Source organism: Dipteris shenzhenensis, chromosome 14, assembly GCF_047967505.1.
Source record: "Dipteris shenzhenensis isolate YYH24624 ecotype China chromosome 14, Dip_SZ_1.0, whole genome shotgun sequence".
Classification (NCBI taxonomy): domain Eukaryota; kingdom Viridiplantae; phylum Streptophyta; class Polypodiopsida; order Gleicheniales; family Dipteridaceae; genus Dipteris; species Dipteris shenzhenensis.
Window position 1 is genome coordinate 11,985,922 of NC_141609.1, and position 17,201 is coordinate 12,003,122.

The 17,201-nt window shown below is 48.6% G+C and overlaps 1 protein-coding gene across 3 annotated transcripts in view; it reads left to right on the forward strand.

Moving 5' to 3' along the window:
• Window positions 1-17,201, forward strand: part of LOC147894200 (DEA(D/H)-box RNA helicase family protein) — a 49,633-nt gene that overhangs the window by 15,550 nt on the left and 16,882 nt on the right. For all 3 annotated transcript variants that reach the window (XM_087384864.1, XM_087384863.1, XM_087384865.1), the window contains one exon: window positions 11,831-11,979. In XM_087384864.1, coding sequence (XP_087240990.1) covers window positions 11,831-11,979 — 149 coding nt within the window. The remainder of the gene's footprint in view (window positions 1-11,830; window positions 11,980-17,201) is intronic.

Sequence of the window (17,201 nt, forward strand, 5' to 3'; positions counted from 1 at the left end):
GCTTACCATTCTCTTCTGCTGTAGATAGTTCTTTGCATATGGGGAATGCGTCTTTGCAAACACATAGGGGGGAGGCGAGGGGAGAGCTGCAACGGAGGAATATACTGCTTTTGTCGGGGTCGAGACAAGTGTCTCGATCTTGGGGAAGGCTGCAGGTGTCTTGGCATCCCCATCCATAATGGCCTGCATATATTCAGGCGCCCCTTGCTGTAACTAACCCTCAGGGTTAGGTTTTGGGGCTCAGCCCAAACCCTGGGGTTACGTGTCCCTTGCTGAGGCGCACGGTGGCTTCTTGGGGGGGGGGGGAGAGAGAGAGAGAAAGATATATTAATGTCCTCAGGAGACCTCGTGGGCCTATGGGACAAAGTGCACAGAAAAGCGAACTCATACAAGTCTCAGTGGGCTGAAGCGAAGGGTACGCTAGGACCCTTGCTGAGTACTAGTCTATGCTAACAGAATTATAATCATATCAATCAATCAATGAGAGAGAGAGAGAGAGAGAGAGAGAGAGAGAGAGAGAGAGAGAGAGTTTATTAAAGTCTTCGGAAGATCGATGGGTCTATGAGATTGTGAAAAACCGGGTACAAACGAGCTGTGGTAGTGGAGCTACTAAATGAGCATCCACACCAATGCAAAATGCAAAAAATGCAGAATGGTAGTACTAAGTCCAAGTACAACATAGTCATGTCGATGGTCGACTATATATCAATCTCAGCATCATCATCAACATCATCATCATCATCATCAGCAGGACATCAGGGTGGATGAGGCAATGGAGGCATGAAGTCGGCAATAGAGTGCTGTCGGCCACTCAAAGGTGCAGTCCTGGCACGTCTCCTGGTCGTTGCTCTACGTCTAACCAGGGCTACTGGGACCCCCGTTGATCGAGCTCCGACTCTAAACAAGGAGGGGATGTCCCCAAGTGTGATCTGTGTGTCAACCCTCTTGACACGGTTCTAAGAGTCTGCCTCATACGGCGCCTACAGGACTTGGGTTATGACTAGGAGATCATTTGGGCTGTCATGGCACTTTACGAGAGAGTTTCAAGCAGAGTCCAGGCAGGATCTGGGTGGACAGATGAGATCATGAGCACTATCGGGGTCAAACAAGGGTGTCCTTATCGCCTACTTTGTTTGCCTCTACATTGACGAGCCTGAGACAGTGATGCAGACACAGGGGAGGTAGGTTGCTCTCTTGCGGGCATGATCCGGATATTGCTTTACACAAATGACGTGGCTCTCTTGTCTTCCTCTGCAGAGGGGCTCCAGAGACACCTTGACGCACTACAGTCCTTTTGTGAGTCTCATGATTTGAAGGTCAACCTGGGTAAAACCAAGGTCATGATCTTCAATACATCTCGAGCCATCATGCGCTAGGAGTAGTTTACATTTGATGAGTCACCTATTGAGATAGTTTCATCATATACTTATCTTTGGGTTATATTTTTCGGACCCATCTTCACTATGAGACCCGCGATGCAAGCACGCTTGAGCAGAGGGTATCCTTCATTGGCCAAACTAGAGAGTCAGTGCTTCCGCTCGCACTTTCAGGATCCAGGTACCAAGGGGATGTACGGCAGCCTTGGTCCGCCCAGCGGGGATGTACGGCAGCCCATGTTGGGAGCCAGACTTGTCGGATACAGAGTGGGCCCATGTGAAGCGGCTACAGGTTCTCATGCTATTGTTGATGATTCGTGGTAGGCCATCCGTTCGTCATCAGGTCATTCAAGCTGAGTTTGGGTCACCCCCTTTACAACTAGATGCTGCATTTTAGGTCATCACGTATGTGTACTGAGTCTGGGAATATGGGCATTACACCTCTGGGCGTAGCAGGCTACCATGGGTAGCTCTGTCCTCTTCTATGGCCCTTGCAGCAGGAGGGGACCAGAGGTGCTGGTATTTACGCACATAGAGATGGTTTAAGCGATTGGGGCTCCACATGGATAGACTACCTCTCTTCCAGTACAGCATGGATGCACCATTTTCTCCCCTCCTATCACACAAGGTTAACCAGGTTATTCGTGAGGATCTATTATAGCTACACACATTTTGGACCTGGTTGGGACCAAGTGAACTCCCAGTGAAGCTTAGCTTCTATAGAGATCACTTCTTACATATCATAGCGGAGGGTTTCATTGACCCACCATGATACACGCAGATTCACCTACCCCATTCGCTGAGGATCTCTTTTGGGCAGTTCTGGATCTCTTCACACAGACTTCGTATCGAGAGCGACAGAGCAGAGCGACTTCCTAGGGAGAGGCGCATATGCACATTGTGTGACATGCAGGAGGTTGAGACGGAGAAGCGTTTCATCTTCAGGTGTCCTATTTACTATGAGATCCGAGGGCGTTTCTATTGCCTCTTCAACTGTGGGATTTTGGCCCGATTTCTCTCCTACCCCGACCAGCGGTCTTTGGCAGGTTTCATTCATGAGGTACTTAGACACCGCGAGAGGATACTCCGAGCACAGAGACAAGAGCATACTTCTTCCTTGGTTGATCCCTCTTAGAGCTCTATCACGGAGTTCTTTCAGCCAGATCACCCAAAGCAACAATAAACCCTCTCCTTCCATGCCCTTGTCTTCTCGATGATATATCTGAGCGTGGGAATGTTCTCCATGGTTCCATGATCACACCGAGATCCGGCCTGTCCTATTGCTCTAAGTCCTTGACACTCCGCAAATCTGCTAACCTTGTGGAAATCCACAAAGCAACAATAAACCCTATGCTTCCGTGCCCTTGTCTCCTCGATGATATATCTGAGCGTGAGAATGTGGTCCATGGTTCCATGATTACGCCGGAATCCGGCTTGTCTTGTTGCTCTAAGTCCTTGACACTCCGCAAATCTGCTAACCTTGGAAGCAAGTACTGATGCATAAACCTTGGACATGATATGTCCAATCATAATGGTCCTGTAGTTCTCTGGGCTCATGGGATCCCCTGCCTTGTGGATGGGTGAGATAGTGTTAATGGTCTAGGTGCGTGGAAATCCCAAACAAACAGCTTCATTAAAGAGCTTTGCTAAGATCGAGGCTAGGAGGTTAATTCCATATGCAATTAACTCAGTGCATAGCCCCTCATGATCCTTTGCTCGGACATTATGAAGTTTCATTACGGCATCCTTACCCCTCCTCTAGTGAAGAGGGTGCAGGATGTGGGGCGTGGCATGTGAGAGAGGTGAGGGATTGGCTAATTTGGGATGTCATAAAGTGTGCGATCTAAGTGTCAATGAATGGTGAGGGGGACCGCCCTTCTGGAAATCTCCTCCAAAAGTCCTTAGAGTTGTTTCTAAACAAAATCTTCAGTAGCTCCTCCTCGTTCCGACGAATGAAGTCTAGTTTCTTTCTTCGTACTAGTCTACGGTACTCACGTAGCGTCTTTGGTGCGCTTGAAAGACTGTTTTTGGTTTCGAAATTGAGCTGACAGAGTAAAGCCTTACACTCATCATCGTACTAGCTATTACAGGGTACGGTCCCGAGGGTGGTGGGCGGGTGGTGTGGAGGAAAGCGTGAAGGGCAGCCTCGTATAGTGAGCGGGTGACCAAGGTAGCACGATCCTCTAAAAGGGGAGTCAATATAAGCGAGAAGTATGTAGAGATGGCCAAAGTAAGTAGGTGAGTGATCGCGGTCAAAGCGTATATCCTGGTAGGTGGTGTAAGAACTCAGTGGGGTGGAAGGTGCTATGCGACGGGGAGTGGAGATGCTAAAGAAAAGATAGGTATGATCAGCCCCTGGAGGGAGAGGTGCTACAGTGAAGTTTGTGATGCGAGATGTGAAGGCAGGGGATCCCATGATGTTATCAACAACACTGGAGCCTCCCCCATGTGGGAAGCACGTGAAACCCTCTGAGGCAGGCCATTTGTCAAGACCATTATAGATAATGAGATCATGCATCTTGCCGAGGTCTCTACACCCACTGTTGGGCGCTGATGACGTCAGTGGGGATGTCATAGTAGCTAGTCCTTGCTATGCGTGATGGAGTTTATGGTTTTCAATCTTATGAGTGACTATTGTGGGATTGAAACTGCACTATGTTGTGTTTTTAGAGGATGAGTTTGGGATTGTTCCTGGATTCATCTAGGTATATGTCTCATCCTCACCTCGGATCTCTCTGGCATAGTGAGAGGTCTCAGGGGGGAAGTAGCAAACTGCAACAAATAGATCCCTGTTGTCCATGTGCCGAATCTAGATCCAAAGAAACATGGAATGTGCATCTCTCTGCTCTATTGAAATGGTCCCCAAAAGTGTGGATCTCAAAAGGACTGCAACTCCATCTGACCCTCGAACTCCCCTTGTATCCCTCGTCTTATCTCTGTAGGCAAACTCCCATGTATATCCGCTGACTACTGGAAGTGGGCGCTCTGGACTCTGATGTGTCTCTGTATAAAAGACTATGTCGTGACATGTGTAGGATTTCGAGAAGTACCTTGGTTCTGACCATAAGGTACCATTACAGTTCCAAATGGTGCAGGATAGGGTCTCGTCTCATCTCTGTAGGCAAACTCCCATGTATATCCGTTGACTACTGAAAGTGGGCGCTTTGGACTCTGATGTGTCTCTGTATAAAAGACTATGTCGTGACATGTGTAGGATCCCGAGAAGTACCTTGGTTCTGACCATAAGGTACCATTACAGTTCCAAATGGTGCAGGATAGGGTCTCAGATCTCTGAGTCTCATAGATCCCGCTTCCCTATGTAGGGGAGGGGGCTGGTGCCCTACGGGGGCATGTAAGAAGTCGTTCCTCTCGTACCACTACCTACTTTCCCTCCTTCCGGGCATGATCCCGTTGCTGCAGCAAAGAGCGTCTCTCCTCAACCCGTAGAGGGGTGAGGTCCTCATCCATGGAGATCGTTGGCTGATATGGAAGGACTGACCTGCGTCATAGAGTTGAAAGTCGTGCCTAAGTGTCATGGAACCATATGATCAGGGGTTGCTCTCGGTTGGTCTCTCTCCCTACCCGCCATGCCCTCTGTATCTTGTGCTCAGCCACACTTAGAGTAGCGGCCATGAAAGCAGTCGCATCTGCCATTGGTGTAGCCTCAGTGCGTGGGATCCCGCATCTGATGTTGAGAGCCTTACTGGCTCTTTGCTGCTGCTCCATGAGGGTAGCCGAAACGGTTAGCCTTGCAGGTTCCCGTTTGGCCACGTTAACCCATGTGGATGTCTCCTCAATAGCAGATTGCATGCTCGCAATCTGTGCCTCGACAACCGGGGTACTCCTTGGGACTGAATGGCTGTGACCTCCTGCTGGAGCTATAGGATATCTTGTCTGAGTCCCTGAATGAGACCAGCCTGCTCCCAAATGGCCCAAGCCTGCTCTTGTATGATGCGGCTTTGCTCTTGGTTGAAGCGGACCTGCTCCCGTGACAAGCTCCATCTTGCGCTCACGGAAACTATGTACCTCCATGAGCAAGGTCTCCCAAGCCTTTGGTGTATCAGCCCACCCTTGTTCTACCTGAAAGTGTGATGGCTGTGACATGAAAGTGTCGGGATGAGTCCGGAAGCTGGGCGGTGGCTGGGTGAATTGGGTGAGGTACGGAGATGACAATGGAATGGATGAGGCAGTCCCAATGGGATGTGGGAGTGTGAGCTGACTGAGAGGGAGAGGGGAGAGTGAAGCGTAATGTGGAGCAGTGTATGACACCTCCGAAGTAGGTCTCATAAGTGGTGCAAGAGTTGTAACAGGAGAGGAAGGGAAGGAAACAACCGGCGCCACGTGCATAAGTATGTCACTGATAGTGGCTGTAGCTGTAGCTGGGGATGTGGAGGCTGTAGCTGAAACTAGTGCTGAAGTGGAAGCTGAACTCTGTAGAGGGAGCTGAGACTGGAACTAGAGCTGAGACTGAAGCGGGGGCTGAAGTCGAAGTAGAGATAGAGGGAGTTGAGGCTGGAACTGAAACTGAAGCGGGGGCAGAAGTCGAAGTAGAGATAGAGGCTGAAGCTGAGGCTGAAGTGGGCCTCGCGTTTGCTTTGCTTTCAACCCCGAGTCCGCTTTGGTTGACACACGTGTTCACATCCTCAAGTTTCAGTTGTGTCTGTTGTTTTTTTGTTGTTGTTGTTGTCGTCTTTCTTGGCTTTATCCGTCTCTTTCTCGGCTTTTCCCATTTCCTTGGATTGATTCGTGTCCCCTTGATGCAGGTTTTAGTGCGCGATTGGGGACGGGAGCACAGGCTCCCCCCCCCATGGTGGGAAGCACACCCAGGGCGAGGAAGGTAGGGAAGTCGGAGGAGTTGGAGTTGGAGAGGCGAAGGAGGGAGCTGCCCACGAGGGGGGGTCTATGAGGCGTGGCGGGAGAGAGGAGCAGCCGGAGGTGGGGAGGTAGAGAGGTGAGGAGGGAGCGGGTAGGAGGCTTAGGTGGAGGGGTGGGCGGAGCTGCAGCAGGAGGCGGGGTTGCAGCAGCTGCAGCGCAGCGTGGGAGGGAGGGGCGACGGAGCTGCAGGAGGAGATGCAAACGAAGGCGCAGGCGGGGAGCAGGAGCGGGAGGGCGGGGAGCAGGAGCGGAGGACAGGAGCGGGAGGGCAAGAGTGGAGAGAGGGAGAGAGGGAGGGAGGGAGGGAGGGTGCTCTCATATCAGCTAGCTCCTCCTTCTCTACTCCATTGTGTCAGTCTCTCTCTTGTGGCTTGGTTGCCTCGAGAGAGAGAGAGAGAGAGAGAGAGAGAGAGAGAGAGAGAGAGAGAGAGGGTGCTCTCATATCAGCTAGCTCCTCCTCCTCTACTCCGATGTGTCAATCTCTCTCTTGTGGCTTGGTCGCCTCTTGTGGCTCTCTTAGCTGTTGTACCTGTGTTGGCGCATCTCCATCAGATAGAGCCCAATGCAGACATGATCATGGAGGGGGATTAGTCATGAGAGTGGACTAAAGCCGCTCCCCTCCAAGTAGAGATAGTGGTAGCGTCCTTGGATCTCATATTAGACTGGGCAGGCACAATCAACCAACCCCAATGTGCATGACATGCAGATCGGCTGCTCTCAGTGTATACATGCGGTTCTCTCCACCTCAATCCTCAGCTGATGGGACGAAACCCGCATCTCGATCCTCAGTGCGTGTGAAACTCCTCTGTTCTCGAGATACTGTGGTCTGATGATGAATTCCTTTTTCGATACGCTCAGAAAGTGGTCGCGATAGAATTGGATCTTGGTGGGCCCCCCCTCTTTCCCTCCTCCCTCTCCCCAAGTCTGAGATGTATGGAACTGGAGGAGATCTAACCATACGGTACGTGGTATTGACTCAGGTGGCGCGTCCTTGCTGTACTGAAAGGGGGGAAGTTTGTCCATCTGGATGCCATGCTTGGCAAACCATGTGAATATACGTGTATACCATGTACTTGCTCTGTACTCAGTCGTCTGGATGACTCTAGGGATAGCCTCGGTAGTCTCTAGTGAGGTAAGTCCCAAACTCTGTGGATGAATGTCACTGTCTGAAAGATGGTGTCAACTTGGAGAGGTGTCATGGCAAACTTTGTGTGTACTATCTCATGTGGGACTGAGGGCTTACTCCAAATCATCCTAGATCCCATAGTCACTTGTAGCCGCTCAGATTTCCTCGCTCTATCATCGAGAGATCACACCCCCAGAAGGGTGCTGCATACATGGCCGTTGGTTGCACTAAAGTGCCGAAGAACCAGCTCTTCGTCGGTGGATCTTGAAAATGTGCCTGAAAGCAGTGTCTCTCTAGTCGGGCCAAAGCACCCTATCCCTGTGTGAGTTGTGCCTTGGTTTCCTGAGTCATCATGAAGACGGGTCCTGTGAAGATTGCTCCCAAGTATGTGTAGGACTGCACTATTTCCATTGGCTCACCTCGGTAAGTGAAGCTATGTCGGTGAAGCACTGCGCGTGAGGTATTGAAGATCATAACCTTGGTCTTTCCAAGGGCTACTGTCAGGTCTCTCTCTCTGCAAAACACCTCTAGGGCCTCAGGATGTCTCTACAGCCCCTTGGTTGAAGATGATATGATAGGCGTACATCAATATACGTATCATGAGGTCAACTAGTAGTGACCCCTCACCCCCCCAGGCAGTCTATGAAGGATGTGATCTCATCAATGTAGAGTCCGAAAAGAGTCGGTGAGAGGGGACAACCCTGATTCACCCCTATCATGCTCTCCACCCAATCCGATAAACCCACTGGAGCATTGACTCTCCCTCTGATGGACTCATAAAGTCTTATCACACCCCAAATCAAAGTCTCTAGAATCTGCATCTCTTGTAGTTTCCTGATCACGCGGGATCGCGGGACAGTGTCGAAGGTCTTCTGAAAGTCTACAAAGCAAGCATAGATTTGCTGGTGTATGGACTTCGCCTCCTCAATGATAGCCCTCAAAGTGAAGCTGTGATCTAGAGTGGAATGCCGCCTTCGGAATCTTGCTTGTCCTAGTGCCCGCTGCCTCCGAACCTCCGTCTGATCCTTTGTGTATGGGTACAATAGTAGTAGGTGGGAAGCCGTGCAATTCAACATGATTGAACATCTGTGTGAGAATGGGACCTCTTGCCGTGTGCAAAATCCTTAGTCCGTAGGCCCTCATTATCCTATGCTTTCCGGTTGTGTAGCCGACGGAGTGCAGCCCATACATTTTGTGTAGTGAACAAGTGACAGATAGTGGGCCTAGAGGACATGTTCGGTGGTGCCTGCATCGGAACATCATATAGAGAGCATGCATAAGTGTGCCACACATCTGGATCAGTGATGGGAATAGGTGGTTTCCCCTTTGAGAGAAGCCCCCATCCAGTGGTCGGATCTCCTCCTTGAAATGATCTAGTATGCCTCAAATGTTGTCAAATGGCCCAGGGCTCCCTCTTGTGTGAGGTGGGCTCTCGACTCTCTGCGCTTGTCATCGAACCAAGGGTTTTGAGGCATCTTCCCATCACGGGCCTGTGTGGATCATGTCGCGGGAAGGATTTGGTGGTAGTTTCCTGTACCAATGAGGCAAGGATGTTCGAGGCGTGGGCGACGTCTATATCATCTCTGAGTAGGGCCGGAAGCTGTCTGGCTAAGTGACTCACAAATATTGGGTCAAGGGCAGAGATACGGAAGGCCAGGTATGAGTGGTCAGCTCCGAGTGAGGGAGGGGGTACATTGGGGTTGTGTATCCGCGAGGCAAAGGCTAATGGGCCCAGTAGGTAGTTCACTATACTTTTGCTTTTCTTTTTTTCAAAGAAAAGAACCTTCTTTTAATGCTTGAAAGACTTCATACAAAACAGCAGCCCCGAAGGTGCTAAGTATGGAAATAAACCGGAAAAGGCTGAAAGAAAAACCGACCTGTTCTAGAGAAACCCAGCTCACTGCCTAGGGGATCTTTGGTAGTGGGGCTAACAGCCAGGTGGGGGGACTATACAACCAGCGAATCCCTCGCGGAGTGAATATGTAAAAAACACCTGTAGGCCAAGCCTTGCAGAATCGAGCGCGTCTCGCGACAATCGCCCTAGAGCCTGGGGTCCCACGCTCCCAGGAGGAGCGGAGGGTGTAGATGATATCTTGCCAGATGGCGACCAAGGTATCCGAGGGTGGAAGCGGATGCTCATCCATCACTAGACTACAGCGAGCAACCCAAATGTTCCACGCAGTAATTCTAGCTACTACCTCCCATACGCTGTCCTCTAGAGGAGGAGGAACGAGGCTATCAGGAGGGACCGCCTCATGGAGCTCTATCCTTTGAATGCTCTGACCCTATATTCGGTAAGTTGGGGAGATCTCATCAATCTGGAACGCGTGTCCTCCCTCAGTCAACCAAGCCACCATCCCCCATGTGTAGTCCCTTTGAAGTCTCTGCATATGGGTCATAATCCTGAGGGCTCCCATCCAAATCCTCGTTGCGCTACGACAACTCCAGAGGCAGTGAGGGATCATCTCCAGAAAACTAGCAGAGCAATGACTGCCCCTCCACTTGCATCTGCTCCAACCACGGGCCGATGGGCAAGCCTCCGTGGGCGGCTAGCCAAAAGAAGTAGGAGATCTTCCTGAGCCGCAAATTGGACCATAATCGCGCCTCCCGGGGCACTCTCTAGGTCACCCAATGCCTCTCCCTCGAAGGGGTCCACATCGAAGAGTCCATATGAAGCCTCCTGTCAATCCGTGTGGTGTAGAAAAAGAAGGGCACCTTGTCCACCTGCTCAGCAAGGCTGCCCTTGGAGGGCCATAACCACTCTCCTGGATCCATTGGACCTCCCTCAAGCGCCTACCCTCCCAAAGCCAGAGGCGCCATCTGGGGGCATCCTGCTTTGAGATACTGGGAGGATCAATGTGCCACTCCTTCCCCAAACGTCCCACCACTCTGATCATCTGCCAATGAATCCCATCCATCTCTGGGTCTCTCTCAGTGAGTGCTTGGAGTAGGCCTACAGGTCCTACACGGAAAAAATCAGGCTGCGTGCTGCCTCGCTGCATCATCATCCTCATGGGGACACTAGTCCGAGAAAAACTGGCCCAACCATCTGCTGTCCATCCACACGCAAAGTCCCTCCTACCAGGACTTAGGGATGGCTACGTCAATCTCTCTCATCCGCTGCCCTGTGCCTCAGCTTTGACTCGCCCAGGCAGTGCAGTCTGCATGGACTTGCACAGTGCCCTCGTGTTTTTTGTACTTTCCCATCGGTAGATGACGCTGGATAGCAGTTTCTCCCTAGTCCTTCTCGTAAGCGGCATTGGTTGAGCAGCAGGTACATCATGTAGTCCTTTCTAGGTTCTGGTCATGGCTATCAACCAGTCATCAGCCTCAAAAGACCTCCTTCTTCTGGCCAATGATGTAGAGAGAGCTCCCCATAAGTCCTTTGCCCAATAGATGAGGAGTGAATGCACATGCTACTGCTGCATGGCAGTGGTACAGGAGATAATCTCACACTGGTTATGGAGTTTAGGGGATTGGGCATTGTTCACTCAGGGTGGATGATCTCATGCGTATCATGCATACTGAGTGTCCACTGGGGGATGATAACTGGGGTCACGGTGTGAGGGCACACTTTCCAGATAGGTGATATCTCTGCTTAAGAGTGGGGAGACAGTGGTATAGCAGGGATCTATGATGCAAAATCTATGCTCCAGGCTGTGCCACTTGAGTCTACCTGCGGACAGTGTCTGGGAGATAGCAGCCAGCAACATGGCATGGCACATCTAGCGTGATGCAGCCTGGTGACGGGGGAAGAGCAGTCTCGACTTGCTGCCACCGTCGTCAACATATGGCTGGCCATCATATACACCTTGTGCTCGATTGGGAGCAAGGTTCCGTGGGTTCCAGGAAGGCCACAAAGCATCATCAGTGTCTCTGCAATGCTTGGCCTTTAGGTACCTCACTAGTAATTGGCATGTGCTCTCAGGTTACCTTGGTAGGGACCCGAAACCTTGAGAAGGCACGTCACTAGTAATTGGCACGTGCTCTCAGGTTACCTTGGTAGGGACCCGAAACCTTGAGAAGGAGGGCCCAAAGCAGCTGGTCTTTCTTGTCAGTACCCTCATAGAAGCTGATATTCTATTAATTATATAGAAGGTTATTTCTTTACTGAAAGGGGTCAGTGAGGACCCTTTTTCTCATGAAAAAGATGGATGGGTTGGATTTCGGTAGGGTCTGTGTACCTGAGGTTGAGCTGATCCTCACAAATTTCACTGTTCTGATTCCATTAATATCGGCCATACGTCTAATATTTGCGATATGACACTAAACATTGGCTTCTGGCCTTCCCCAAGTCCACCCTTCCTCTTTTACTCCTTTTTTTTGCATTCTTTTTGGAGAGGTAAGGGAAATGAAGTGAGAAGTGATGGGGATTTCTTCTTCCAATGCTAGAATATCCAATCTACTACAGGTCTGATTCTCATGACTTTGTGCTTTGTGTCTTCTTTCACAGGTACGACTTTGCCCGAAGAGAAGGCAGACCATGCTGTTTTCTGCTACAATGACAGAGGAAGTAAATGAGTTGGTAAAGCTATCGTTAATAAATCCAGTGCGTCTTTCCGCTGATCCATCCACACAACGTCCTTCAACACTCCTGGAACAGTATGTCTGTTAATCTCCCCTCAAACACATGAACCCACAAATACAGCTTCACCTAAATGGCAGTCTGTTTTAGTGTAGGGTGCATCTCAGAGTGTTGATGACCATTTTTGTTGGTATATTACTGAGCACAATGTTGCTATGGTGCTTTGAGAAGTTCTAGAGGGTTGCTATGTATCTTTTTATCGCCTTTAAAAATGATGTTCTCCTGTTTTGCGACTTGTTTGGATTGATCTTTTTAATGAGTTGTGAGGGGATGATTTTATTGCTATTGGCAAGGTATGTGGAACACAGAAAAAGCATTCGCCTCTTTGTATCTATGCACAGCTTTCCTTTCTGGATTCCCTGTGGATAATCATAAGGTTTCTGAAATTTTGGGGAGGTGGCGCCTCTACATGAGCAAAACTTTTGATGGCATAATTTTGGCCGTAAGTACTGCTGTTTCCATTACATCTCTGCTCTTTGTTCATGTTGAATAGTTTTCTAGGCATGCTCTACAATCTCAAGACCTTTAGTGCCAAGTAGTTACCTCTAGCCTTGAGAGACTGACAAATTGGCGTATCTTTCTTTGTCTTTGATTGAATGAGTAAGTCATCCACTCTAGAGCTTCTACGATTTGTCAAGCTGAAACAACAAGCATGTAAAAGGCATGCCATTCCAAGAAATCTCTTTGCATAAGGTTCCCATGTGGCCCAAACTACCTTAATGCCTACATAAATTGGCAAGGTGGTAATGTTTTTTAATGGAGTTTGCTAGAGACAAATAGTTGGACTCAGTTTCTCCCTCCAGTGAATTTGTTTCTTTTAGGTGGGGGCCTGGTACTTATGATAGCCCTGCAAATTTGAGCTATATATCTGGAGCTGGGGTACCATTCTGTGAAGTCTGCAGATAACTACTTCATTCTTTTTTCAATAACTTCGTGCTGGCTAGGTTAATAAAAGCTTTGCCTAGGCTTAACAAGCTTGAGGGCCTGAATTATTCTAGTGAGATGGTTATATTTGTTGGCTAATCATTCGCTCTGAGACAAGGAGTGCTATTGCCAAGGAAATTGATAGTGGAGGTAAGAGTTATAACTGGTCCCATGCAATCGAAGTTTGGACTTCAAAGTTTTTGAAGAACTAGCTACAGACTCTAAAGTCTAACCTCTTATGTGAATTTTAGTCAATGCTCATAAACCTTAATTTGAATTTCCTAAGTAGGATTGAGACCAAGTGACCACATTGGCATCCAATGAGTCACATCTTAGCTAGGATTTCTCGACAATCAGGACCAATTCGCATTACTGTTAAGCAACTTGATGTGCTTCAACCAAATCTTACATTCAGGCTTGGTATGGCAATGTTTCCCACAGAAGTAGTGTAGGCTCAAGGAAGCGGAAGGAGGTACAAACGTGGAGCAGAACGTTGAAAGCCGTCACATCAACTAACAAATGAAAGTACAAAGTACAAAATAAAGGGGAACCCTAGGACAGTGTCCTAGTGGTACCACTAGTACTAGGTGTCATAAGACACTAAAAGTACTAGGTGACCTAAGTGCCAATAACTAAAGCTACATGGAACATACCAGGGCCCAGAGGGCATCAATACGATCGGGAGATGATGGCCTACAAACCCCCCTCCATGGTATGGGATGAAGTATTCTGGAAACGCCTCAGAATACCTGGTATTTTCTGGTCATGGTGGCACATGTTCGTCCCAAGGGATATAGCCACCTATGAATGTACAAGGTAGCTAGATCATGTAACAAAGGGAACCAAGAGTAAACCTGTCGAAAGACTTCAAACTTGGGACGAGGAAGTGCCTTTGTAAACAGATCTGCTATGTTGTCCTCTGTGGGAAGGTAGGACAACTCTATGTCTTGTGCTGACAACCGCTCTCGAACATAATGATAGTGAACCCCAATGTGCTTGGTACGCGCATGAAACATTGGATTACGCGCAATAGCCAAAGCACTGTGGTTGTCAGTGTAGGCCATAGTGGAGGATGTCTAATGGATACCAAGATCTGCAAGTAACTGTCGAAGCCAGGCACACTCTATTGTAGCGGTGAAGGCTGCTCTGTACTCAGCCTCATAGCTGGATGTGGCAACTGTTGGTTGCTTCTTGCTGAGCCAAGAGATACATGAACTGCCAAGCAAAAAACAGTTGCCGGTGTGTGACACTCTGGTGTTGGAACAACTTGCCTAGTCACTATCCGTGTAAGCATGTATGGTAAGTGAACCCTGATCACCATAGAAGAGGGCTAAATCCTGAGTGCCTCTGAGATATCTGAAGACTCTCTTCATTGCCTACAATGCTGTGAACTGGGCATGTGCATGAACCTGCTGAGCTGGGATACTGCATATTGTAAGTCAGGTCTGGTGTGGCACAAGTAAATGAGACATCCAACATGCAATGCAAAGTGCCAGCGAGAACTATGGCATTGTCATCTTGAAGATCATATACTAGGCATCTGTATCCATCAAAAATCACTCTGAAACCTGAAGTGGCAATTGCTGAAATTGAAATAAGTTGACTTCAATTCCAAGCACAAAAAGAACATTTGTCAAAGTGACAGGATGGCTTGAAATGGATGTGAGCTGCACATCTCCAATTCCTTTTACAGCATAGGAAGTATTATTAGCACATGTGACATTCCCCCCTCAAGGAGCATTAGCCAAGGAATGAAACAACTGTCTGCAAGAGGTTACGTGCTTGGAAGCACCACTATCAAAATACCAAGACTGAGCATCATTAGCAAAAAAGAAGGCATCAAGTTTGGAGGGATCAAAAGAGCAATGGACAGCCCATGCCCAATCATCCTGGAGAGCATGTGCATGTGAGGCATCTGTTGGCTCATGGGATTCAATTGCATGTGTGTAAACTACTCGGTGCTTTCTATCAATTCAGACAACGGATTTTGCAGAGGCGTTTGAATGAGATGATTGCGAGTTGCCAAACACATATACTTGAACTTAAGAGTTTGCAATTAAGCTGGAATTAAGACTTATACAGCTTAAACACAAAGTGACATCATTGGAAAATGCAATATGATTGAGGGGCCAAGACGGCCCCCCCCCCCTTATCCAGGCTCACTTTATTCTTGAAAATGAAGATACAAGACCAAGGTGCAATGCACCTTCCAAACTGATGAACTCAGTGAAAACCTAGGACCTAGATACAAGACTCAAGAGCATATGTGCAAGGTAGACAACAAAAAGGAGGAATTCAAGCTCAGGTTTCAACTCTTGGCTTGCCCAATCCACAAGGAAGAAGCCTGCAACAATCACCACTTACATCCAACATTAGAGACAAGCACTAGTTTCTAGAAAGATAGTAGAAACAACATGAAATAGTGCTGTAAATGAGATAAACTTGACAATACAAGCTCCCTTCGTGACTTGACCCTTTTGTAGATGAAGTCCTTGATGCCTCTGAAGCTACCTTGGGTGAGGAGAGTGTGGAAATGGGGCTGGAATGAGAACAGCTTAGAAAAACAGCCTGTAGGCTAGAGAGAGAAAGCTTTTATGGAGTGATAGCTGTAGAGAGAGAGTGCCAATGCTGATCCCAAGCGAGGGGATGTAAGAGAGGAGCTGCTGCTGTTCCAGAGGTGCACAGAAAGGCAGATTTCTGCAAGGGAAATGGGCTGGAACAGTAGAGAGAGAAATTCTGCAGTAGAGAGAGAAAGACTACAGCAGGAGAGAGAAAGGGGCTGTGGCTGTTCCAGGCTAGGAGAAGGAGAGAGGATGCTGCTGCTGTTCCAGAAGAGCTGAGAGGGGGCATATTTTTGGAGAGGAGGGGCTGGAACTGTAGAGAGAGAATGTGCTGTTGTAGAGAGAGAAAGTGCTGCTGAGGTGAGAGAATGGCTTGGGGAGAAGCTGGCTGCACCCAAGGAGCTGGAGAGGTTCTGCTGCATCATCCAAAAGGAGGGAGAAGAAAAGTGACGAATTTTTCATGTGAGGAATGAAGGGGAGAGGCCTTCTTTTATAGGCTCAGCCCCCCCCCCCCCCCAGGCCTAGAGTGGAAGGTGGACACTTGTCCCAGATTTTTGGTGGGCTGCAGTCCCAAAGAGGACAGCCCACAACTTGCCCCAAATCTACCAGATTTGGGCCCAAACACTTGGCCTGCATGCCCTGCCACTTGCCATGCATGCTGCCACATGTGTGGGACAGGTGGACTGACCTGCCAGCTCAGATTCCATGTGGCAGTCTGCCACGTGTCACTCCCAAAAACCCTAAAATTTCAAAGTTGTCAGAATTCAATTCTGATCGCACCCACGGGTTTCTAACAGCTTAGACTATCTATTGACGTACTCTAAGGTCATAATTGAGCCATACTGAGTTCATTTGTTTGTCGTCTTATCTTGTATCTCCATTACTCTTGGCATGCTGCCAGGCCCACACCCAAAGCTCAAGGAACATTCTCTTGAATGGTTCCTAGGTCGGTATGCAATTTGTGCATTGGATTGGTCCCATGTTTGGGTACTCAGGTGGGGTGTGGTTTCTAGATGTCCCTCTCAAAGAGAGGCCATCACTCTTGTGGGTCACTAATGCCCATAACCCCAAGCAAGGGGGTCCACCCTCAAATGCTAGACCTAGTCCCCATTGTCCGTAACTGAACAGTAGGAAAACATTTTATTTCTTAATAAGCATACTATTGAAAAACAAAAAGAAATAGTACCAAGCAAGTGGATACATGTTGAAGCAGGATGACAATGTGAGGCATTTACTGTCAATCTTGCTTTCTTCTTCTCTGAAGCAATGGGCTTCCTGCATTCTGAAATTTCATGCCTTGGCTTGTGACAATAGTTGCATCTTTTCTTCTTTGACTTATGTGCTGTATTTTGAGATACATTGGAGGAATTGCCATTGTTAGGCGCATATTTAGGCTTGCCCATAGGCTTGGAAGCCTTGCCTCTTGATTTCCATTGGCTACAAGTCGAAGGGTTGTAGCAAATCCTTGATATGTGTCTGGTAGTCCATTCAATGTAGTGCTAACAAGCTGAGAATTAGGCACCACTTCATCAATATTTGCAAGTTGCTCCATGAGGTCCTTGACCTTTGTTAAATATGTATCCATTGAGTCACTTTTCTGCATGGTGAGTTCCTGCAATTGTCTTCTATGCAACCCGTGCCTCATTGCGAACCTGATAAAGAGAAGCTAGCTTATCCCAAGCATCCTTTGCTGTCTTGCATGACCGGATGTGTGGAATAATGATTCTCTTGCATGATAAGGCAATACATGAGTG